We start from the raw sequence: 25689 nt of genomic DNA on the forward strand, positions 1-25689 counted from the left end.
GTAACTTTTGACCTGTTTCATATTTCAGGAGTTAGACTAGCAGTAACCCAAAACAGGTTAAAAAACAAAACAAAACAAGACCAGTAAGCTGAGATATCAGGGTCCTTCAGAAGGAAAGAAACCTCTCTTTAGGATGATAGATCTTCCTTTCTGCAGAGGAAGGGGGCGTCGCTCCTCAGAGATGGGGGTGCGGGTGCTTTAACTGCTTATTCACAACCCCTATACTTAACTAGATTTAGTTCTGCCTGTCAGCGTAGCTCCAGGACACTTGGCTGGGCAGGCTGGAGCGCTCTAGGTTAGTTATTTTGGGACGTTCTCGCCCCCTTGCTTAGGACAAAGAGGTCCTCGTATAAAAACCCGGACCTTCCTGCTGGCAGATTTTCAAAGAAGATGCCCAGCCATGCTTCCTCCTCATCCACACTCTCCCGCACCCCCAAAACTGTGAAGTGCAAAAAAAGCTTGCTAGGGCCTGCAGAAAGCGCGGCGCCCGCGAGGCTGGCTCGCGTCTCCCCTTCCCTCCCCCGGGGACCATCCCAGCCTCTCTCCCAGTGATGTCAGTGGACTCCTGAGTCGGACCCCGCTCCCCGGCTGGTGGAGGGCAGAGCAAGGGTGTTGTCACCCGCAGAGGTGGCAGCAGCCCCGGGGCCGCGGCGCTCCAGGCCTCCCCACCCCCGCCCCCCGGGCGCGCGGAGTCCCCGGCGGCCGCGAGCGCCGCCCCCGCCGGCCGGCCCGCGCCTCGCTCCGCCCTGGACGCCGCCCGTCCCGGCGCGGAGGTGCGGGGGGTGGGAGCCGGCCCGGCTCAGCCTGATTTACGGCTCTGCTGAAAACCGCTTCGCTCCCGCAGCATCAGCACCGGCGGCGGCGGCGGCGGCGGCTGCAGCGGCAGCAACAAGTCGGGTAAGTGGCGGCCGCTGGGCATCTGCGCCCGCGGGCCGGCCTGGGGCCGCGGCGGAGGGGACCGGCCCGGGGTGGCTGGGACTGGGGAGCGGGTTCCGGACCCCGCGGCGCGGCCGGCGGGGAGTTAGGAGAGCCGGCTGCTCGGCCTCCACCTGCAGGAACTCGTGTGCGCACGAATCCACTTTGGCACCCTCGGGCTCCCACGCTGCGGGGGCGGGCAGGGCTGGGACCCCGAGGCAGGGTCATTGCCAGCCTGCCGTACTCTGGCAGAGTACATTAGGGCTTTTCCACCAACCCCGTGGACTGGGGTTTCCTCTGGGCCCATAAAAGCCTGCATGTTCCGGAGTGTGTGATTACCCATTTCCCTCTCCTTAGGGCCACCCACCCCTCTCTCATTGCCTCCACTAGCATCCTGACTTGCCCTTTTTTCTCCTCTTGCCAGCGTCTTTGGCTGAGCGCTAGGTTAGTGTTTGCATCTCATCCCCCCAAAACCAGTGGTTAAACATCCGAGTGTAGCACAGGAAGAGGTTACCTTCTTTGGGGGCCCAAGGCTTAACCTGGAAGCTTTGCTCGCTTGGCTGTGTGGGGACCATTTGCACCGCTGCTTTTGAAGAGGTTAAGGACCCAGTAATGACACTTTTCAGCCAGAGGCCCCAGCTTGGCTCCCTCCTTTTGGGGTCCAGTGCTTGCTACATTTAAGTAGAAACCATTCCTTGGAGGAAATAGGATATGCACTGCTTGCAGAATTGGGTTGCTAGCAGTCATCTGTTGCTAGGGCAAAGATAATAAATTCCTACAAGGAAAGAAGAACTTCCTGTTATTAAAAGAGTTATGCTCATACTTACCTGGTTCAAACATTGGCCATCTCTAGAGGATGTCACATAAAACAACATCCGGGATAAGGCAAATCCATCCAGAACACTCTGTTACAATAAAATCTTGGCCCTGGATGTCAAATAGTATTTGACATTTTGGGTTCCCAAATTTCAGTAAAGCTCGAGTATGGGGACGATTATTGTTATGATAACATGTTGATTTATGTCATCATAGCAGTAATTAAAGGAAAAAATTAAAGACAAAAATCTCAGATGGAAAATTTGTCAGCTGATTGTGTACTTAAATGCCACCGTGCCTAGCTTGAGTAATCTTTACTATGCGTGAGGAAAGATCGCTGAGCTTGCTCTTTTAGGTCCTATTTTGATAATTCATGTGAGTTTTTCTCTTTTTTTGTGTTCATGCATATCAGGAAAATAGGGCACATTTTTGCATTCAGTGTACTAAATTCAGGAGGGCAGGAAACTTGAATGCCACTTCTGGATCTACTGCTTTCCATTGGACTTTGGATTAATTGTTTTACTTCCTTGCTGCAGTGTTCTCATCTGAGAAGAGGGAATGTTACCCACCTTTTCTATTGGAGGCAGGGGTTGGTGAACTTCTTCTGTAGAGGTAGTAAATATGTTTGGCTTTTGGGCCATAAAGTCTCAACCACTCACCTCTGCCGTAGTGCAAAAGCAGCAGTAGACAATACCGAAATGGATTTGGCTCCTGGGGTGTAGGTTTTAATTGCAACATAAAATATGTGCCAAAGTCACTTGAAACCAAAAAGCATCTGCTGTCTTGGAGATGGGTGGCAGTCATTTCAGATAGAGTATTTTTCAGCAGACATGTAAACTACTTGGTTTTTTTTTTTTTTACTCCCCCTCCCAGGACTTTTAGAGTAATGCAACAGAAGGCTTTTGAGGAAAGCAGATATCCCTGGCAGGAGTCCTTTGAGAATGTTGCTGTGTGCCTGCCATTCCGTTGCCCGAGGTGTGGAGACCATACTAGATTTAGAAGCTTGTCGTCCTTGAAGGCCCATCTGGAATTCAGTCACAGCTTCGAAGAAAGAACCCTCTTGACAAAATGCAGCCTCTTTCCATCCCTCAAAGACACAGACCTAGTCACTTCCTCAGAACTCCTGCACCAGGGAAAATTGCAGAGCAGTGGCCAGGTGGTAAAGCAGAAGCCGAGCTATGTTAACTGGTACAGCGTTTCGCACGAACACTCGCAGGACAGGAAGCCATGTGAGGTGGTGGCAGAGAGGCCCGTGTCCTGCGTGCAGACGTGCACTGCAGTGGACCTGCGCACGGAGTCGCTGGACGGGCCGCGGTCGAGTCCCGGACTTCCCACCTCGGACACCAAAGCTGCTTTCGAGGCTCACGTCAGAGAAAAGTTCAATCGGATGGTGGAGGCCGTGGATAGGACCATCGAGAAGAGAATCGATAAACTCACCAAAGAGTTGGCCCAGAAAACTGCCGAACTGTTGGAAGTTCGGGCAGCTTTTGTGCAGCTGACTCAGAAGAAGCAGGAAGTTCAGAGACGAGAGCGGGCCCTAAACAGACAGGTGGACGTGGCCGTGGAAATGATAGCTGCGCTGAGGCAGCGCCTGACGGATTCCGAGGAGGAGCTTCTTAGGAAAGAAGAGTAAGTGGTGCTGAAACAGGATGCTAACCCCATTGCTTTAGGCCCTCTCCACCCGCAGGTTTTTATTACTTGCAGGTGCCTTGACTGCCTTTCTCACTGCTATAGTTGAACCAGAGGCAAAGGCTTTGATATTATTTACCCTTTCTGTGTATGGTCTGCAACCCAGCAAGATTAAAGTCAAAATATCTAATTCCTTTTCGCCTGGGAACTATAACCCACAGATAATGTTTGTAGAGAGAGGAGGAGCACAGCCTACCCATGGTGCATCCATTCCCAGCACCAAACGGTGTGCAGGGGTGAGTCGAGTGGGAGGGCAGGGAGGGTGTGCTGGGAGAGCCATTCCTTCTTGACAGTCCCTGTGTTACAAAGTCAAGAACACGAGATACTGTCTTCTTCAAGTATAAAAATATGCCTCAAGTATAAATAATTTTGGTTTGTTTGCCATATTGGGTTATCTGTCCATGTTAATTAAATGTCCATAACTGAGAATTTAATTATAATTTATATTTGGGAGAAGCAGATGTTAGGAAACCCAGAGGAAAGACTTTTTTGTATTGCTGTACTTCTGTGACTTAAGTTTGAGGCTTTTCTTTTTGTCAAATGATGAGGGAAATTAGAATAAGTCTTGCCCACTTGCAAAAAGCTGAGAGTGGTTTTCCCAAGTTATGGATCATAGAAGCTATTACTTGAAAATCATCATACTTGGAGAAGCATTTTTTTTGTCGGTTAGTATGGATTTAACCCAAACTAGAAAAGTATACATAACAATTCAGTGTATTTCCCAAATGCAGAATATTGAGTTTCATTATAAATGGAGGCCCAGAATTCATGGAATCAAAGGACATAAAAATGGGTAGAGTAAAACATTCTAGGTTTCCAAATAATTTGAGTTCTATTATAGAGATTGATTTAATTTCATCCTTTCTTTGCCCTCTGGCACTCTTCTATCTTGTGCTGTCTCTTAAAATGTAATAATTAAAACTTCCTGGGAAATCCTGTACATTAGAGAGATCATTACTTGCTATCACTAAATGCTTACATTCTATCTTGATGGGAAGCCTAGACATTTTTTGTACAGACTAGACATTTTTTAAATTACATGGTTACGATGGATTTGAAACAGCTGCTGACTTAACTTTGCTCCTAGGGAAATCATCTCTAGTGAAAAATGTTTCCCTTTTGGCACCTGGTGTTTTCTGGTGGGAAGTTAGTGTCTTGACCTGTTAATGGCCACCAGGGTGACCCACACTGCCCTACTGGAAAAATGGCAGATGGGGTTGCTCTACGTGTAGAGAAGATCCTAGAATTAAATTTGTAATATTTCTGTTTGATTTAAGAGCAGTGAGTTTAAAAGGCAACTGAATTGATTTTTTGCATTTATTTATTAATTGCATAAGTAATAACGTGAGATTTGAGCAGTGGTTGCCCGGAGTATGAGAAGACAAGGCAATGGGAGGGAGGATCATATGGTTAGATGTAGGTTATTGTCAAGGATCTAACTTTTGTTTGGGATGGTGAGTTCAAAGATGCTTTATTATTAAATATAACTGATTAAGTAAAAGTGAGCCATGCATGGATCAGTTATGATAATGTGTTATGGTTAATCCAAGGCTGTTACCTGACCATTAGTTGAAAAACTAATACATACTTATACAAAAAATTTTTTTTAATAGGATAGAATTGTATGTGTTAAAAATACCCCCTCCAATCCAAGCCTACCCCATCCCATCCTTCAGAGACAGCCACTGTGAGGTTCAGTAAATGTCTTTCCAAATCTTTCCTGTGTGCATATGATCATATGTAATTTATACACAGAGAATTTCTGGTTTTCCAAATGAAATCATGACATAGACTATTCTGCCACTTGCGTGTGGAATTGTTTTTGCTTTAACATAATGTATCTCAGGCATCTTTTGTGCACTGAATACAGAATTATACCATTCCTTTTGACTGTTGCGTGATATTCCATGGTATGGATGCATCATGATCCATTTAACTAGTTTGCTATTGACTAATACCTAGTTTTGTTCCATTTTCCTAGTATTAAAAATAGCACCTCAGTTAATATCCTTGTCCCTCTTTGTTCACATTTTTGTGAGTCTACCTGAGGGTAAATTACGAGTTAGTTTTTAGTATGTCATTTTTGGACAAACAAAAAAGCAACGATATTTAAAAATAGTTTTGAAAAAAAATAAAGTGCCTTAAACTTTTGAATATAAAAAACAGTCTTAATTTTTTTAAGTCTTCATTTGGGCCTGTCTCATCAAGTTCTGTGTTCAAGCCTCAAATAATCACTCTTTCTGTACCTAAAATGGCACTGAAAGAGTCTTGTTTGCAGGGAGGACACTAGAAGTCTTGGTCTGAGGGAGAGACTGTGGACAGTGGCCTCAGTGTCTACAGTGTCTGTCCCCTCTCCTCCCCCTGCCATCTGAATGGGGACACAGAGCCAGCTGCCCATCTGCCACCCCATCGATACTGGGTTGATTTGACCAGATCTGCCTGGCTGAACGGTGTCCCTTCCCTCCTCACCTCTCCCTCAGAGAGCTGTGCCTTCCACCAAAGAGATGGCCTTTCAGATACAGGATGGAACCCACCAGGAGTTGTGTTCCTCTGGCAGGCACCTCCACAGGAGCTCTCCAGGCCCATTTGTGAGAGAAAGTAGGTTGTTACCATCCCCTGCACAATTGACTTGATCTCTGGGGACCCTTTGAGACACAGATGGTAGATGTGGTTAAAAAAATGCAAACATGTAGTATTTAACATTCACATAAGGCTCTCTTGCTTGTGGGTTTTGCCTTCAACTTTAAGAATCCATTCTTGCAAACTGAAATAAAAGACTCCAGACTGCTTCTGCCCTGGGGCCATCTATAGGCTGAATGAAGCCACTTGGTTTGTACAAGTCACATATATATATACTTTGTAACTGAGGAGGTTGTTTGCACTGGGGATACAGTTGACCTTTGAACCATGGGTTTGAACTGCACAGGTCCACTTATACACAGATTTTCTTCTGCCTCTGCCACCCCTGAGACAGCAAGACCAACCCCTCCTCTTCCTCAGCCTACTCAGTGTGAAGAGGACAAGGATGAAGACCTTGGGGATGACCCACTTCCACTTAATGAATAGTAAATGTATTTTCTCTTCCTTATGATTTCCTTAATAACATTTTTTAAATGTCTAGCTTTACATCTCTAGCTATATACTTTATTATACAGTATATAATACATATAACATACAAAATTGTGTTAATCGGCTATTTATGCTGTCAGTAAGGCTTCTGGTCAACAGTAGGCTATTAGTTAAATTTGGGAGGAGTCAGAAGTTATATGGATTTTTGACTGTGTGGGAAGTCAGTTCCCCTAACCCTCTAGTTGTTCAAGGATCAACTGTATTTTGTACTTTTGTACTGGTGAGTCTCATTGTACCTGTGAAAAGAGGTTTTCTCTATGTTCTTGGAGTTCAAATCCAAGAAAGTAGTTGCTCATTGTCTTTACGAAGTCCATGTAACTTTAAAAGTCCAGTTGAAACTGGTATTTACTTATTGAAGAGGATTCAGAGCTGTTGGGTAGCACTGCCTGTAATCAGGAAAATCAATCCCGGCAACTGTGCAGTGTGGTATCCTTTAACAAGAAAAGATGGACTTAGTAGCTAGTTGCTGGCCGAGTTGGTCTCCTGGGGTTTGGAGAATTTGAGTGTGGTAACAGTAATCCCGAATTTACTTATACACTCTTCTGCCAGTAAGGTTGGCGAGTCCTGGCTGAGCACCTGTATGTGCTAGGTGTACAAGGGGAAGATAAATGTGTGGTATTTTTCCCTAAGGTGCCATGCTCTATGTAGAAAGAATAAAGCACGCCCATGAATGTGCCATTGTCCAAACCCAGGGTGGTTTTGACAAATACTTAAATACAAGCCACAGTTTCAAATTGATAAAACATTAGAGAACAGAGTTTTTCTGTATGGGGAGAGAATGAGGATTAAGGACAGAATTTGCTTTGGTGGCCAGAGGAGAGTGACCTTGAAGGGGCAGCAGGGAGGGCTGCTAGAAGCTCGAGTGGACCGAGCAACTTCAGATTTGAGAACTAGAAGGTACCCCCGTCTTTTTTGGGAAAACACTCTCATTTTACAGACACAGAAAATAAGGCCTAGAGCAGTGGAATGACTTGCCCAAGGACAAAGATTTAGTAGCAAAGCTGAAACTGGAATCCAATTTCCCTGTCTTTCTGCCGAGCACTTTTTCCATTAGTTCACTGTGTTCCAGCCAGATTTCTGAAAATGTGATTTTTGCCCAAAGCGTCAAGACTTATGTAATACTGAATGTGGCCCATTTTGGAATGGGCTTGCTTCTTTGCTATTTTGAGAGGGCTGCTACAGTGACATCATTTATTTTCCTGATGTGATTAGAGAAAATGTCAGCTGGCATTGGAGGTGTTGGGGAGCAGGGAAATGGTGGCGTCGTAAGCATGGTCATGATATTGAGCTTCCGGAACACCGAGCCCAGGGCTTTTAACTTCCAACAAGGGCTTTTAACTTGACTCTGGGACGTCCTTGCTCCGGCAGGGTGGGACCTGTGCCACTGCCAGCCTTTGATTGCTGTAAGGGGCCTCTGTGATTCTATCTCTAGTTTCCGTCCTACTCCCTTGCAAGTGACAACAGATATAATGTTTCCCTTCCTCTTTCATCATGTGCCCTGTTCCCAGCCTGGAGCATTGTAGAAGACAAATGTTTACTCAGTGTCTGCTGAGTGCCAGGTACTGTTCTAGGTTCTGGTCATACGGTAGTAAACCAAGTGAGTCTAGTTCCTGCTTTCACAGACCTTGTAAACCAGAAGGGAAAAAGAGACATCAAACAGATCATTAGAGGTGTGACAAAAGAGACATTGTGGGGTGCCTTGAGCCAGTTAATGTCCATTTAGGTTTCTCTCCAAAGCTGGCCTTGAGATGCTGCCCCTTTAAAAGGCAAGTGTGACATGGTAACTTGCTTTGCCTCTTGCCACTTAAGTCATTCCCATTTTTGGATCAGCTCTAAAGTGGGTGAGTAGGCAACTTAGTGTCCAGACTGATCCATAGCTAGGAAGCAAGGCAAGAAAAATCAGGAAGAGTTCAGTGGGACAGAGAGGGGTCTGTTTGCTCCACATTGTTAGTTCACATATATAAATGGGGTCCTCTCTTTCCAGGCTGTGTTCCCTGCAGACTCATAAACTAATAGAGAATAAACTAGATGTCAAACATGCTCTCTTGGGATGACAAGTGGTAAAATCTGGAAACCCAGGAAAATTTGTTTCTTTCTGTCTCTCCATATCTCTCTTCTTTTTTCCATCTCTCCCACCCCCCAGTATACCCCTTCGCTAGGCCTGAGGGGCTTAGAATTTAGTGTTGATCTACTCAGAACCGGTAAGAGTAATTTGATTGTCTCAGTAGAGTTAAGGGCCCACGAGACTAGAGCCGGGCCCTGGCTCCAGACGGGTGGCTGGTGCAGATTCCGGCCTGTGGGGCCCGAGGGAGCGCGGAAACTGACTCCCAAGGCTCAGAGGTGGTTGACTCCTGCTTCAGGGTTTGCCTTGTGGCTGACATTACGGTCTGTCTGAGGTGCTCTGTGATCAATAGCGAGGCTATTTTTAGCTGGAGGTATTTTTACCATTTCATATTCCTCTGAAGAGGTTCATAAATCAGTAATGTAAAACGAAATTTAAATAGCCTGGTGGAGCCTTGCCTTTGGGAGGAGAAGCCGATGTTAAAGTGTTGTTTAAGAATAGAGGAGAGGCATCAATTTTAGATCCCACCCCCGCTCTGTGGGAGGCACCTGTAGGTTACTCATTGGTTGTATGCCCCAGTACTTGTCTGGAAAAAAGAAAAAAGAAACTTAAGGATCTTTGTGTTGGTTAACAGTTTCAACTAGAGATAGAGTTGCCCATTTCGTGCATTCAGCGGAAAGTCCTTGAGCCTCTGTTGTGTGCCGGGCTCATGGGAGGTGGGGGTGGGGACACCACAGTGAAGGAGCACATGGGGTCCCTGAGTCACTGATTTTACAATCGAATGGGGTGAATGGCACAGATGGTCTCAGGTGGTGCCCTGGTGACAGGGTACTGTGGGGTTCTGTGGAGAACACAGGCCATCTCCTGTATACCTGGGCGTGGGGCCTGAGGTTAGGGGACCCTTAAGAGTGGGGGCTTGGGAAGGGCAGGAGGAGTGACTCTGGTGGAGAAAGTAGCATATCCAAAAGTAAGAATCTGGTTCAGTGCTGGAATGAAGGAAGTTCAAATAGACACAAGAAATGATTTGTGGATAGTAGATTATTATAGTATATGATAGGATCAGTGCGTTGTTCCGCATTAAAATGCATAGTTGAGTGCCTATGCAAAATTGTAGTGAGCACCCCAGTGCATTAATGCTCATTTCCGTCAGTCTCTATGCATGCTTCTAGGGTAGCATGTCTTTGATTTTTCTGAATTAACCTGTCTTTAACCCACTTCAGATGAGTAATTGAGAGGGTTCCCTGTGTAAAATATGAAATAATATTATCTGTGTTTCAGACCTTGTGATCATCCTGTAAATGAATGAGTGCGTGAGTGAATGGATATTTTTCTAACTAAAGCTTTGGCTCTGTGGAGAGGGCTTTTTCACTTAGACCCCCCTTCTGCTGTGTCGGTTTCTGAATGCCTACAAATCTGACAGATTTCCAGATCTGCAAATCATTCTGCATAATGAACTTCAAGGTCAGTTTTTTGTACTGTACAGGTATTTTTTTTTTTTTTTTAGTGTCAAATATTGCTTTAAATAAGCATATCTTCCACTGGAGCTTAAAACCTTGGATTTAATAATATTTAACCTTTTTTTTTCTTTTAATAAATAAGAAGTCAAAGATGGGGCTGGAAGTGGCCTGGAACCGGTTAATTTCCCCGGTCTGTACCCACACCCTGATTGAGTTTCACTTGGGGCTGCCCTTATCTTCTCATCTCGCCCTCCAGCTTTCACACTGTATTCTGAGTCACAGGGCTGAGAACCTAAAATAAAACCACACAAGTCTTTTACTGTTCTGTCTGATAGCATCATGTTATTCTTTTTCTTAGCCACATTCAACTCAGCTTTGTAATTATGTATTTATTTATTTCAATGTCTGCCTCTCCTACTACACGTATCCATTACATAGTAACATAAATTACCTATTTTTATGAAAAATAACTACTTTTCCAAAAACAATTTAGTGAAAAGAGTGAAATCATTTTAAAAGTTTTTGTCTGGCTTCTTAGAAGGCAAGCTGGTCTTTAGTAGTTTTACATTCCTTCTGTTGCAAATTTGTTGTTCTGGTTTAAGTAAATGAAAATCTTGTCTCCTAACGATATATAGTAGGGAAAGGGAGGGGTGTTTGAATACCCTTTTCAGATAATAGTGGATATTCTGCTTTGATACTATGCCAAATGTGGCAGTTGGTAGTTTCTTAAAGATTAATTGCAACATGGGATCTGAAACCATATCGGTGAACATTTTGTTCTCTCTTACGTTGAAATCCATTGCTCTGTTTTGCACTCAAGGTGAATGTTTTAGAATTTGGAGCATAATTATTAAAGAGGTTACAAATGCAATGTGGTTAAACCCCCTTCTTTTCCATTCAGAAAAATTTCAAGCTCCTTGGGGAAAGAAGAGGGGGTTCTGGATATTGTTCATCCAGACAGAACAGGATGTGAGTGAAATGCACACATGCTATTCCACAGTTAGTCACTCAGTTTTGGTACTCTTTTTATCTAATAAAGATACCCTACACAATTTCAGTATGTTGAACTTCTCCAGTCCTCATATGTTTAACTTCTCTTTTAAAACAAAATCATACTACTTCATCAGGCTTGTTTTAACTGTCTTTTCCTCTCTAGTTGATGTGATATATCCGCAAACTGAAATTAGGTTAGCATCAGAGCCAGGTTGGTTGAAAAATGCAAGAGTATTAACTTCTCAGCTTCAGGGCACAAGATAATTGGTTGAAGGAAGTTAGAAAAAGATCCTTCTCTTCTACAACATGGCATGACACTCCATGATTGGCTAGGAGCAATGATCTTTTTAAAAGTTTTATATGGAACCAGTAGCAAAACATTGGGTGATGTAGGTATTCAGATTTGTTCTCTTGCTTTTGTGATGTTAATCCTGTGAAATTAAGCCAGCAAATGTGGCTGTATTCTAATATGCGAGCTGTGCAGAGAGGGCCCTAGAATAGTATATGTGCACAGAGAAAAAAGACTGGGAAAAATGTACCTGATGTTAAGAGTAGTTAGCTCTGGGTGGTGGGATTTTGGATCATTTTTTAGTTTCTTCATTTTCCTTTGTAAACATTAATTACAACAAATATTTATTTAATATAAAGTGTCAAGTATTGTGTTGAGTGCTGGGCTTAGAACAAGAACAAAAAGTTGATTTATGAGTTAGCCCCTGCCCAGGCAGGTTCTCCAACAGGTCAATTTTTATATTTCCCCTAATAAATATGAATAATAAGATAAATGTTGGAAATATTATCAACCAAAATAAATTGAAAAAAATGACTGGCATGGCACTTTTGTTTTTGTTTTGGTTGTTTTCCTGGCAAATACAATCTGGAGACTGTTTCATGACTCAGTTATCCTAAATATCAGCCAGGAAGTCTCTATGATAGGCTTGACTCCGAATGAATTGAAAGCTTAATGTCAGAAAGAAGAAGTCGTAGCCGTTTTCCGGGGATGTGCTTCCATGGTGCGTTTGAGCTGTGGTCATCCTCCATCCAAAGGATCTAAACCGTAACCAAGAACCACGAAAGGCCTGCAGGTAGCACTTGCACAGACCTTCCACTCTGTAGCTGCTAGTTAAATTTTGTGGCTCACGTGAGAGGCAGAGCAAAGTGAATGATGGTGGAGCTTAAAAATTGGCTGTGTTCATGGCTTGAATAACTAGGACCTTGGAAAGAACGTATCTTCTGTTGAGGGCTGATATGGAAACATCCGGAAATAAACTTGAAACTTGATGATGAGAGAAAACCCTTTTCCAGAAGGACTCATTTCTCTTGTGCAGCTTATTTCAGTTGTACAGCTACTGAAAGATAATGGAATTATTACAGGAATAGGATAGGAAACTAGAAAAAGAGGAGATTGGTATCACTAGTATTTCTTTGAATGAATCATTATTAGAGCCAGCCTGTTTTCCGTTTTTGTAAATATGTAATTCCCAAGGTTTTGCATATATGTGACTCTGTAGGAAATGTCAGAAACGTTTCAGTATGGCCAAGTGTGACATAATATATTTGTGAGAGAACAATCATGACTAATTGTAAAAGCAGCACACTGACTAGCAGTACAGAATAAATGAGCTGGAAGCCACTGCCAACTATTTTGCAAAGATCTTATGTAAAACTGTGACTTCCTGAGCCAGATTCCCCCAAACTTCTACTCTCATGAAATTATGGAACTTAGTAGAAAATAAAGATCAAATGGAGGTTGAGAAGGTGTAGAGAAGGCAATGAATTGGACTGTCTAGAACAACTGAATGAGGCTAGGCAGACAAAAATTAGGGGTCATTAAACTGAAAGAAGCTGAAGGGACAGTGATCAAAGTCTTCAGAATCTTGCATACGTTGAACGTGGCAAGAACAATGGGAGGTCATTCCTTGCAGGTTGAGAGAGATTTTGGCAACACACAAAGGGAATACTGTATCCAACAAGTAGTAAAATTATGTAATTTGTTAGCTCCAGAGGGGATGGCAGAACCTACAAGGGGGATGACTCAAAGGATATTCATGGCTTTTTATTAAGTGAAGACAATAAGGTGAAGACAACTGTGGTAATACACACCTACTGGTAGTGTTGATGACCTGGTGCTTGGCCTGGGAAAGAGGGAGAGAGGGAACTTGAGATGGGAAGATAACGTGGAAAAAGGAGAAAAAGTCTGTCTGTGTGTGTGTTTGGCGGGGGGCTCGGGGGGGTGTATGTGTAAAGATATGTTCATGAGCATGAGAAGGGCTCCCAAAATAATGGTGGTGGTATCAAGATAATGGAGTTTTGGAAGATCTTGCCTTCTTTATATTTTAAATGTGTTGTTTAAATTTTTTAAAATAAAGGGCTTATTTATACATCAGACAAATGTTACCTTTATACTTCCATTAAAATAAAAGGAAAATATAAAATGCTAATAAAGCTATTATATTAGCAATTTTCTGGATTTGTGAATTTACAGTGAATTATGTAGCTAACAGTATCGTTGGAAGTATTTTGCTCAGCTTTTTAGGGGAAGGCAGCCTGCCCATTGCTCCTCTTATGGCAGCACTAGAATGGCTTTCCCATTGGTCCTTGGCTTGGCCTCAAGGTGGCTGTTTCAGTCTTAGTTCAGAATTGGACAGGACGACTCATTTGATGTCCTGCTTTGGTGCTCAGCATGGCCTCTATACCTTCCCTCTCTCTAGACTATTCTCCCTCAACAGTCAGATTTTTAAAAATGTAAGTCAGAACTTGTCTCAAAAGCAATATATCCATTGGTTTCCCAACTTAATTTGTAGTAAAATCTGGAATCCTCACAGTGACCTTTCAGGCCTACTTGGCTCCTTCTCCATGCAGACCTCCTTACCGTACCTCAGACCCATCTGCATGGCCCTGGTTTGTTCTTTCCTGATATCTACGTGGCTCGTTCCTCAGAGCTTCCTTCAGGTCTCTGTTCAAATGTTGCCCCATCCAAAATGTTATCTCTGCCTTCTAAAATATTACCCACCCCTTTCCTTACTCTGTGACTCTGTCCCCTTGCACCAGTTTCAGTTTTCCTATGTCTTATCACTTATATACCTGACATATGTATTTGTGGTTTTTGTTTTTTGTTTTTTTTTTTTTTTTGAGACAGAGTCTCACTCTATTGCCCGGGCTAGAGTGAGTGTCATGGCATCAGCCTAGCTCACAGCAACCTCAAACTCCTGGGCTCAAGCGATCCTCCTGCCTCAGCCTCCCGAGTAGCTGGGACTACAGGCATGCACCACCATGCATGGCTAATATTTTCTATATATTTTTAGTTGTCCAGCTAATTTCTTTTCTATTTTTAGTAGAGATGGGGTCTTGCTCTTGCTCAGGCTGGTCTCGAACTCCTGACTTTGAGCGATCCTCCTGGTTCGGCCTCCCAGAGTGCTAGGATTACAGGCATGAGCCACCGCGCCCGGCCTGTATTTGTATATTGTATAGTGACTCCCTCTACTAAAATGTAGTTTCTAAATTTAATCACTAGGATGTGACTTTATCACTTTTGTCATTGCTGCGGCCGTATTGCCTAGGATGGTAACTGATAACCTAGTAGGCACCCAATAAACGTGTTGAATGAATGAATTGCTGTCTCATTTCTCCACTTTGTGTTCTGACATTTTTGCCTTGCAGAGAAGTTGTTACATTCAACCATTTCCTGGAAGCAGCAGCTGAGAAAGAGGTTCAGGGCAAAGCTCGGCTCCAAGACTTTATTGAGAATCTGTTGCAACGTGTGGAACTGGCAGAGAAACAGCTAGAATTCTATCAAAGCCAGCAGGCCTCTGGCTTTGGCCAAGACTTCAGTGGGCACGTGGTAAGTCACACCTGTCCAGCCACCAAGTGTGAAGTCTCTGTGTATGGTAGGAGTGGGCTGTGGGTTGAGGACAAAGGAAAAGGGAGATGGGTGACTTTCAGGGACTTTAGACATCATTGGAAAGTGCTGCCTATGTTGTGGAAGGGATACCAGTGAGTCCCAGGCACCTGGAAGTAAGCTCAATCCTGGGTGCATAGTTTCCAGCTCGTCTTGACCCTCTCGCTCCACACCATTGCTGAATTGGTAGAAATATTTTTATATTTGTAAAATAAAAGAGTTTGAAGTATCCAAAGAAATCATGTGTCCCAGCCTTGGTGTTCAAGGAGGTCAGAAGTTATTATCCTGCTTTGGAGCTCTTCAAGAGAATCTTAAGAAATTGGCCCTTCTCAGTAAAGCAAGATCCAACCACATGTCTCTCTTTTTTTTCCCCTTAGTAGGGAGGAAAACACTGTTCAACAGTCTCTATAGGTTAAAATTCTTCAGGTAGATTTTCAAAAAGAAAAAGTCACAGGTGATAGTTCTACAATAGATTTCTGTATATGATTTTACATATAGTTTCAGGGGCTTAAGAAACCCCCAGAGCTCAGATGAGAACCCTGGATGTGGATAAAGATCCAGATAAATGTCACATTTGCCCTCTGTGCTATGTCCTTGGTGGTATAAACAACAAAGCCAAAGAAGGATGTTTGATACCTACCCCAAAGTGGTTTATTTATAACATTTTCATTATCTATTGAATTTTATTTATGCTTACCTCTTTCTCAGAGGATTTAAAAATTATCCTTTTACTCCTCCCACCCCCCCACCAGGGACTCTGTTTACAAGGAAAAGAAAGATAGGAAACATTTTTGCTGACCAAAAGATTAGCAAGGTTGCTATTAGTTGATTAAAAAGTTTACTTTGTGCTTTCTGGAAACCAAGATTAAAGGAAAACATGATTAAATAATAAAACTAATTATCCAAAAGAAGGAATTAGATGAAAGGCGGGTGGATAAAAGAAGGAAGACAGGATGGGGGAGAGGGAGGGAGGAAAGAAATGAAGAAATCCTACATGGCACTTCCTGTACTAATGCACCCTGCACCTTAGGGCAGCACAGTGATGCAAGCCCCAGAACTTTCCAGAACAGAAGTAGACTGGAAGGAAGAAAATTTGTTACATCTATAAGGTTTTGGTCAGTATATTCAAAGCAGTCTCATCCATGTGACATATTTATTATCTTCTGGGTAGGTGTCTGTGGTCTTCTACATGCAACATTCCTGAGGGGCAACTGTCACCCCGCAACTTGATCCCTCTGTGTCTCCTCCTTGGGAAACCGTGAGAGTATCCAGTCCTGACTAGCTGTGGCTGCAGAGACACTCTCTGAGCCCTTTCCTGCTTTCTTCCATCTTGCCGTCTCTCAAGAGAGGCTTGTGGCGTGAGGTCATGGAGCCCGGGTGTGAGGTGAAGAGGTCTGGCTTCTGATCGGGCAGAACAGTTTGTCTTCCTGGGCCTGTAGTTCTTCTATAAAGTGGAGGTGTTGGATCAAGGCTCTCTGCAGTGTTTTGGCCTGTTAAATTATCTGATCATCATCTGACTTTGCTGGTTGTGAATTCTAAAATTAAAATGTAGCATTAACATTTTCAGTATTTAGGTGTGTAAGTCACCCAAAGCTAAGAAATATATGAAATCCTCCTATGCTAAGCCAAGAGGAATCTCAAAGAGAAAAAACAGTGGAAGGCAATGAGTAAGAAAGAAGGCCTGTTAGTTCTCTTTTTTTTAATATTTTTTTGCTTACTTCCTCTGCTCAGTTTATTTTTTTAGCTTGAAAGTTGAACACTCTTCAAGAGACATAGCCAGTCATTATTTCTCATCACACCAAATCATGCAGTTAACAGTTGGGTAGTGTCTCAGCTCTTCTCGTCAGATATGTACAAACAAAGTTATATATAGTCATGATGTTTAAGGTTGGGACATGTTCCAAGAAATGTATGTTTGGGTGATTTCATCATTGCACAAACATCACAGAGTGTACTCACACAAACCTAGATGCTATAGCCGACTGCACACCTAGGCTGTATGGTATAGCCTGTACAGCATGTTAATTGAATGCTGCAGGCAATTGTAACCCAATGGTATTTGTTTATCTATACATACGTAACTATAGAAAAGGAACAGTAAAAATATAGTATAAAAGATGGAAAATGGCATAACTGTATAGGGTACTTACCATGAATTGAGCTTGCAGGACTAAGTTGCTCTGGGTGAGTGAGTGGTGAGTGAATGTGAAGGCCTAGGACGTAACTGCACATTACTGTGGACTTTATAAACACTATACACTCAGGCTATACTAAATTTATATTTTAAAAAGTATCTTTCAATAATAAATTAACCTTAGCTTACTGTAACATTTTTACTTTATAGACTTTTTAATTATTTTTTAACTTTTTGACTCCTTTGTAATAAAACTTAGCTTAAAACATGAACATTCTACAGCAGTACAAAAATATTTTCTTTATTTATATCCTTATTGTATAAACTTTTCTATGTTTTTAACATTTTTTTTAAATTTTTAAACTTTTTTGTTGAAAACTAAGACATAAACGCACACGTTAGCCTAGGCCTACACAGGGTCAGGATCATCAGTATCACCGTCTTCCACCTCCACATCTTGTCCCACTGGAAGGTCTCCAGGGGCAGTAACACACATGGAACTGTCATCTCCTGTGGCAACAACACCTGCTTCTGGAATACTTCCTGAAGGACCTACCTGAGTCTGTTTTATAGTTAACTTTTTTTAAAAATAAGTAGGAGTACATGCTAAAATAATGATAGAAAAGTATAGTATAGTAAATACATAGACCAGTAATGTAGCTTCTTATTATTATCAGGTATTATGTACTGTACATGATTGTATGTGCTATACTTTTATACTGGCATCTCAGTAGGTTTGTTACACCAGCATCACCACAGACGTGTGAGTAATGCATTGTGCTGTGACGTTATGATGGCTACAACATCAGCAGGTGATAGAAATTTTTCAGTTCCGTTATAATCTTATGTGACCAACGTTGTATATGTGGTCTCTTCTTGACTAAAATGTCGTTTTAGTTAAGCACATGACTGTATATGTGTGTGTACACACAAATGTATATGTACATGCACACATATATACACATAACATATATACATACACAGAAAATGTACACATGCCTACATATAAATATAGCGGGAAAATAATAAATAATTATGTCCCAAACATGACATGATCTGCCTTCAGCAGATTTACTCTACCTAAGGAAGAATTGACTAATTCAAATAAAATAAAGTGCAGTTAGATTATAGCAAGGAATTTAGAAACGAGCTGTGTGTGAGTAGGGGATGATCACTTGTCTGACAGTTGGAGGGAGAGTACATTGCCCTGGAAAGACCAGGAATCAGTTGTGTGATTTGTAAAAGGATTGGGCAGATATATTTTCCCCTTGTTGCCACATATAGTACTTTAAACTCTACTTTGGACCATAATGTGCTATGTTATAAGACAGTCTGCAGACCTTATAGGCCATTTCTCCCTGTTACTTAGTCTATTTCATTGTAATACAATTTATTATCTCTTATCTGAAATGCTTGGGACCAGAAATGTTTTGGATTTCAGATTTTTTTCGGATTTTGGAATATTTGCCTTCTATTTACTGGTTCAGCATCCCTAATCCAAAAACCCAAAATCTGAAATGTTCCAATGAGCATTTCCTTTGAGCATCATGTTAGCTCTCAAAAAGTTTCAGATTTTGGAACATTTTGGATTTTTGGGTTAGGAATACTCAACCTTTAGTAGTCATCACTATTTGAAATTATCTTCACTTGTTTACTCATTCATTATGTTTTCCTCCTCCCTGAGAGAAGGGACCCCATATATCTTGCTCACAGCAGTTTCCTCAGCACCCAGTAAGCACTGTGCCACCAATAAATTTGTGTTAAATGAATTACTGCTAGCCCTAATTTAGCAACCTGCAGGACATAAACGTAATGCTTAAAATAAGATTATCCAAGCTGTTTCATGACATTCCATTTGAGCAGTTCTGTGAGTGATTTTGACAGATGGGAGAGTAGGTCACTTTGTGTCTAATTCGATAGCATTTTTCAGAGCATAAAGATAAAATATCTGAGTAAGCATGTTATATTTTTAGAAATCAGCCAGGTGAAAAAGAACATAAATGCTCAAGGGAATTGAGGGAAAGATGCGGATGCCAACACATTATTTCAGAAAAGGCACTAAATGTGAGGGGAAGGGAATTTTGCCATAGCACAGAAGAATCTTAACGTTAAGAAGTCACCTTAGGAGGAAGCAACTTACATATCAATCTAGGAATTTCACTGCTCTCTAGAGGTGGTCATGAGAAAAAGGGGAGAGGAGAGAAGGAGGGAACTGAGGTGGGTATCAGAAGGGAGATGAGGAAGGTGGGTGGTTTTTGCAGCAGCCTTAGTGGAGAGGGTGAGAGCCCGGCTGGGGTTGATGTTCCCAACTGCTCTGGAGGAGGAAGCTCAGGTGTGCCAGCAGGAGGGTGCAGGGGAGTCAGGTCAGAACATTCTGCTCATCTTGCAGAGCTGGAGCAAGAAACTAGCCCAGGTGGGGCTGAGGCGCCAGAAGCGTGGGTTTCTGGGCACTCTACACCTTCACTATGCTGGATCAAATAGGTTACCAAAGATGTTATTCAAAGCTTTCCCTGTTAAAAGCATCCTAGTTATTCTTCATATTTATAGCCACAGATATCCTGGGAGGCCACATTTAGCACTTTGATTATAGCAAAGACATGGCTCCTCACTTTATAGGTGAATGCCTATTACAGCTTGAACATCCCTAATCCAAAGACTGGAAATTCTAAATGCTCCAAAATCTGAAACTTTTTGAGTGCTTCCAGGGTCATGTTCAAAGGAAATGTTCATTGGAGCATTGCAGATTCTGGATTTCCAGGTTAGAGCTGCTGGACTGGTAAAGTAGAACACAAATATTCCAAAATCTGAAACACTGCTGCTTCTGGTCCCGAGCATTTCAGATAAAGAATATTCAACCTGTTCTTAGGTTGGCTTTCAGTTATGAGGCTCTTTATATTTTTCCAACCTGGAACCTTTGATCAAAGACTTTCTTGGTCCCCATCTTAATGTTCTCCTTTCCTTAAATAAAAAGAAGACAAAGGAGGTAGACTAGGAGAAACGGGAGGTAGGTAGATGGGCTGAGTGGGCCAGGAGGAGCAGTGGGCTCCTATGTTCACTGGGAGGAGAGCCGAGGGAATTCTGTGGTGGCTGTGATAACAAGCCCACCTCCACCCCAAACCTCACCTTTTATAGGATCTTTGGAGAAGTTCTAATCTAGCCATCGCTTTCACTCAACTTACTGTGTACACACTCCTTTGCAATATTTACATGCACAATATTGCACATGCAATATTTACATGTGCAAACACATGCTTTTTAGGGAGGTAGAGCAAAGTCTTGCCTTCACACTCTTAAAGCACTGAGGCTTCAAACCAGGTGCTTAACTTTGCTGCCTTAGTTTTCAAACCTCTAAAATTGGAAAGATAATGCTCACCTCGTAAGGCTATTTGGAGGGCTAATTCTGCTTGTTGTATGGTCAATATTTAACCCAGCGTGTGGCATAAAGACAGGCACCATTTATGGTACTTACATGTATATGTGAGGTTCATGGCCTTTCTTTACCTCTCTTCTTTCATGCATTTCCCCCTCCATAAGACATAATAAATTCCTCACCTTTCTTGAGGTCCCAGCAGGGTTCTTTAGCGAGGTTCATAGGTGCCAAGGTTGTAGTTATTAATAAAACATTTTTGAAGTCTGGGACCCCTTTGAACACTTGATAACACTGTTGGCCTTTTCCTCGAGGAGGGAAGCATATGCACGCACACATTCATTCATTCTCTCCTTCTCTCCCCTCCCCATCTCTCACTTTTGCATAAAATTCCAAAGGGCAGTATGTATACATATTTAACAAATTATTAAACTGTTGCTTACATACTTACAGTAAAGCGAACAAATTTTGTTATGCCTGAATAATTTTTTTAAAAGGGGGAGGATGATTTAAAGGAGGAAAAACCCTGTGCATTTTTTACAGTCTACTCATTGAGTAAAGTTCATTCAAGGAGCGTAGCTGAGAAATCCTTATTGGTGATGGTGGGTTGGGGAAGAAAAAGGTGGAAATGTGGATGCATGTGAGGTCCCCAGAAGCTGCTGGCCTGATGTATACCTGAGCCATCTGTCCCACCTTCTTTGTGTTAATATATTTCATAACCTTGGGAACATCATGTCAGGGTGGTGCCTTTTTCTGTTACAATTTACTAATTTCATACCAAACCCAGCCAGCACGAACAGGGTCAAAATACTGCTGACTTTTGATTATGTCAAAAGACAGAAAGCAAGAATCCCATCTTGACTTCTTGGGGACATGAACCTCAAAAGTTTTCTTAAAGAACCTTTTTAGTGGCTTGTTGCAGACAGAAGAATGGAGGGAGTGATCCCGTTACGCTGAGCTTGGTTTCCCGGATTATTTTAGTGTAGCAGGGACATATTTTGGCCATGCTGCTCAAACACCAAGTTGGTCCTTTCTCCGTATTTCCTTTGTTGTTCTCCCCTGTCGGTCTGCCTGCTGATGTGACACCACTTCTTCTAGTGAAAGCTACATGAGGGAGATCCAGGACCTGAAGGCTGGCAATATGCTGGGTTTGCCTAGAAACTGGATGGTGACATCTGGATTACAAAATGATAATTATCAATTTGTTCTGCAAATGAGGGCATTCCGAGCCCAGCCACAAAAGTGCATGCAGATATTTTATTGCAAGAATTATTAGGAAAGGAAAATAATCTTGGTGATAAATGGCCTCAGGGACAGTTATGGAGTTGGTCTTCATATGCTCTCATTTTAGAAATGATGTATTTTAGGCAATAAACATTTTATGCCAATTTTCCCCTTAGTCAATACATTCTGACCAGCCACAGCTGTAGTAGATTAGCTGCAAATACAGCCTGAATCAGTTAAGAAATAATGGTGCATCATTCCAATTTATAAGAACATGTTTCTTCAAACATTGCACTATTGGGGGACTCTCTGACTTTTTGAAATTTTTGAGGCCTGCTAACACAGACTTCTTGGAAATCTCAGAGCAAGTACCCACAGAGGCTCCCTGAGTACGCAGAGCATGAGCAGGAGACGCTCTTGTTTGCTGATGTAAGGGATGGTGGCTCCGGTAATGCCACCATGTAACAGTTCCCGACTTCCTTAATGTGAATTCAGTTTCCTTAAAATACGAGAAAGATTTTTAAAACCAAATCCATCTTTCAAGGGAAGTAATATTTTTTTCTTATTTGTTTTCCTTCAGCTTACAGATATCTCCTCAAATAGGAAACCCAAATGCCTGTATGTATATCTTTTTTACTGGGACCATTTGATAATGTTTGTATTGAATGTTTTCCTGTTGTATTTTATATGCCATCTATAATATAAATGGATTTGAGAGACTTAGGTGAAAATTTAAGTGGCCGTTGGCCCGAGGCCACACAAACTTTACCTAACTTTGTAAAATGCTGGTATGACTTTCAAATATGCTAATAGTCTATTAGTATATGGCACTGGGATAGTACTAGAGTATTTTCATAGTATTATATAGTATAACTTTCTCTTATTGAGGTGTAGTATGGCCATAATAGCTCTATAGTACTATTACTGTAGTATATGTTTACTACATTATGTAAATTTATACTATGAATCATATATTTGGAAATATCTGCACAATAGATTTGTCTGAGTCCCTTAGTGGTCACTCAGAGAGTCAAGAGATATGGGTTCTGGTCCCATCTCCATAGACCACCATATGTATTATTTGGGGTAGTCATTGAAATCTTCTGTGCCTCAGTTTTATCACTGGCAAATAGGACCAGTAATATCTCCCTGGAAATTTAGTATTTTGTGATGATTTCATGGAGGCCATGGGCATTTTTGAAAGAAAAATACCAACATATATTTGTCTTCATGGTGACATTATCACCACTGTAGTATGCAGAGGTGGTGGTGCTATGCGTAGTTATTATTCTTTTAAGGTTTTAAAGAAATCTTTCTTTCTACTCGTCTCTCTTCCACCCCCACCCAACTCTCTGCAGAAGCCGAGGGCACCCGCACGCGGCGTGTAACCACCCTGATCTCAAGACCCATTTCCATCCCAAGGGAAGGAGCTACCTGAAAAAAGCCAAGGATGACAGAGCCGGCATGCAGCCCGCCAGGTCCATTCACGAGCAGGGCGAGTCCTCGAGAGAACTCTGCAGGCCGCCAAAGAAAGGGGAGCTCCTGGCGTTGAGCCGGAAAGGCAACATCAGGCCCAAAATGGCTAAAAAGAAGCCAACAGCTATCGTGAACATCATCTAAAAGGGTGGGTGGCTCTGGACCATCATCGCTGGGTTTTGAGGAATGTTGTTCCAGGGGACAACGATAGTGTCCTTTCGGACACATCCCATAGTAAGACATGTTGGAATAGCAAAGGAAGACACATACAAGCACTTCGATTAACCAGAATTCAACAAATGGGAAACTAAGTGAAGCGGAATTGTATTACAACCCCCTTTTAGAAGGTCGCAAGTTACAGAAAGAATTTTAAAAAATTAAAGTTTTAGTAAAACAAAGCCGCAGCTTCTAAAATAATTGGCCCAGTCTCCAGTGGTTTTGGCATCTGGGCTTCTGTGCAGTGGTCATTAATTCTCAGGCTCAAGGCCACACAAGATGTCAGGCATTGGGAGAGCATTCATGTGTGCCCAGTGCTCTCTAAATTGCGAGGCGAGGAGTGAGAGTGTAAAGTGCTGTTAACAGCAGTGAAATAAAAATATTTGTGTTTGTTTTCAGCCTTCCCCTCAGTTAATTTGAAATCCTCCAAAATAAGGATTCTGGTTAATCAACATTTCAGTCTTTGGGTTGCTTACAGGACTTGTTCAGTCCGAATTCAGTTCTCATTTCGATGGACTGTTTTTCAGTTTGGGTTGATTGAGGTTTTTTGGTGCCCTAGATGCATGTTTATTCAGGTTTCGGTGCACCTCTGCTGTCGTCTTTGGCTGAGTATTCTGCATCCTCAGACCTTGCCTCCAGCCTCTGTCTTAGCAGCTGCTTCTGTCGCGGTGGTTGGGGAGGACAGTAAAACCCTCCTGATGAGCCCGCAGCCTTGGCGCAGTGTCCGGGTGGTTGGAATGCCAGCGGATTGCGCACTTGGTGGCATCGTGACCATTCCGGAAGCACTGTGGCTGTTCCTAGGACCTGCTTCCCTGGCAGTGTCAGCGGCTCCCCCTCTGCCAGCTGTGGACTTGACTTTATCTCCACTGGCCTAACTTTTCCACTCAGCAGCTCACTTCGGCTCCTGCTGCTTCTGTGCCCTTTCATGACTAAAATATACGTGCTTACCTTTCAGCCAAGTATCTGGAGTGTTCACTGTACATTGCATTCTAAAGTAACTTCTGAAATAAACAAAGCATGTAGGAGCCAGAATCTGACACTGTCCTCCCCTTCCTCCTGCCCTAAATGGCTTTTGTTTCCGCAAAGAACTATCTGTTAGGAACATCCTGCTTTATGATTTTTCTCAAGGATAAGTTTCTGTGTTATTTTTTTCCCTTACATTTAGCAATATCATCAGATCTCATGCGGAGTTCAAAAGTGCTGACATCCTTCTGGAAACAGGAATAATTTTGTCCACAAAGAGTACATATATATATATATAACACATATAAAAATATATATCTCAAGTATATTGATAATTTATTTTTAAAAACTCATGGAGAAAGTGTGTTTGTGGTGAGTGGTTTTTAAACTATATATTTTTGTTCATGTAAATTGAATTCTCTTAATTTAGAAATTAAAACTGTAACCTAATTAACAGTAGAATTATTGTTATTGCAGTAAGCATCAGATTAGCAGTGCTTTAAAACTAGATAATAAAGCAGTTACTTAAAATGCCAGTCAATGGAAAAGTGTAACTTATTATACAAATATTTTGAATCTATCATAGTGAAAATGTTGATTTTTGAATCTTCACTTTGACTTTTGGCCTACGGAGGTGGACCATTCATGTGATGTATAGGCAGCTATCAAGTAGGGAAAAAACATTGCTGTGAATATCACTGTTTAGGCTAACATTGTAAAAATTGTAATGTTATAATTATTTATTTGGAGAATTAACCTCCTACAGAGCTATTTATTATTGATACTTATACCATGATTGCACTTTTGCCTTTTACATACTAAAAACATGACTTGTTAGTTGTATTGCATGCTCTTTGTCCCGTAATGTGTGTGTGATGATGACTTGTTTTTAAAGATGAGATAGCCAGATTTTTTTCCTATTTTATTTAAAGTAACTGATGTTTTTGATTTTCATTTAACATGCCTAGAGGGTATGGCAGCTCTCTTTGACAGTGGTACCCAGTGATCTTCAGAAAGCACCATAATCTCGTGCTACTCTATCCACATTACACCAAATTATTTTTATATTTATTATATTAAAACATTTTTAAGTTCCCACTAAATTTTGACCCCCATATAAGGAAATGTGTTATGTGTGTTGTGCTTCCTTAGAGACATAAATTTACTGTTGAAACATGGGAGCTGGCTCACTCAGAAGGATACTCCCAATAATATACCATGGCCCGAGCTGTGTGCCATGTCCCATGTGTGTCTTATTTTTAAATATTTTCTTTGTCCACATGGGCAGTCAACCTTAGAGGTAGGGAAGTTGCTTCTTTGAAGAAATCACCAAAGTTTCTGGGAAAACATGTT

General features: G+C 42.0%; 1 protein-coding gene across 2 annotated transcripts; it reads left to right on the top strand.

Moving 5' to 3' along the window:
• The first annotated feature begins 731 nt into the window (after positions 1 to 731).
• On the top strand, positions 732 to 24604 carry ZNF365 (zinc finger protein 365). 2 transcript variants are annotated; one of them, XM_045568253.1, is made up of 6 exons: positions 732 to 897; positions 2605 to 3360; positions 14719 to 14899; positions 22262 to 22299; positions 23040 to 23305; positions 24539 to 24604. In XM_045568253.1, the coding sequence occupies exons 2-5, from the start codon at positions 2618 to 2620 to the stop codon at positions 23299 to 23301; spliced, it is 1224 nt and encodes a 407-aa protein (XP_045424209.1). In that variant the 5' UTR covers positions 732 to 897; positions 2605 to 2617; the 3' UTR covers positions 23302 to 23305; positions 24539 to 24604. The 2 variants fall into 2 exon arrangements, with proteins under 2 accessions (XP_045424209.1, XP_045424208.1); XM_045568252.1 differs by lacking the exon at positions 24539 to 24604 and having other exon boundaries at positions 23040 to 24437.
• The last annotated feature ends 1085 nt before the right edge of the window (positions 24605 to 25689 follow it).

The sequence above is a fragment of the Lemur catta genome, chromosome 14 (genome assembly GCF_020740605.2).
Source record: "Lemur catta isolate mLemCat1 chromosome 14, mLemCat1.pri, whole genome shotgun sequence".
In the NCBI taxonomy this organism is placed as follows: Eukaryota; Metazoa; Chordata; class Mammalia; order Primates; family Lemuridae; genus Lemur; species Lemur catta.

Excerpts from the sequence above, each read along its gene's own strand:
- ZNF365 (XM_045568253.1), top strand. The coding sequence starts at position 2,618 with ATGCAACAGAAGGCTTTTGAGGAAAGCAGATATCCCTGGCAGGAGTCC. Across the intron at positions 14,900-22,261 it reads AAGACTTCAGTGGGCACGTG|CTTACAGATATCTCCTCAAA; the intron begins GTAAGTCACACC and ends GTTTTCCTTCAG. Across the intron at positions 22,300-23,039 it reads AATAGGAAACCCAAATGCCT|AAGCCGAGGGCACCCGCACG; the intron begins GTATGTATATCT and ends AACTCTCTGCAG.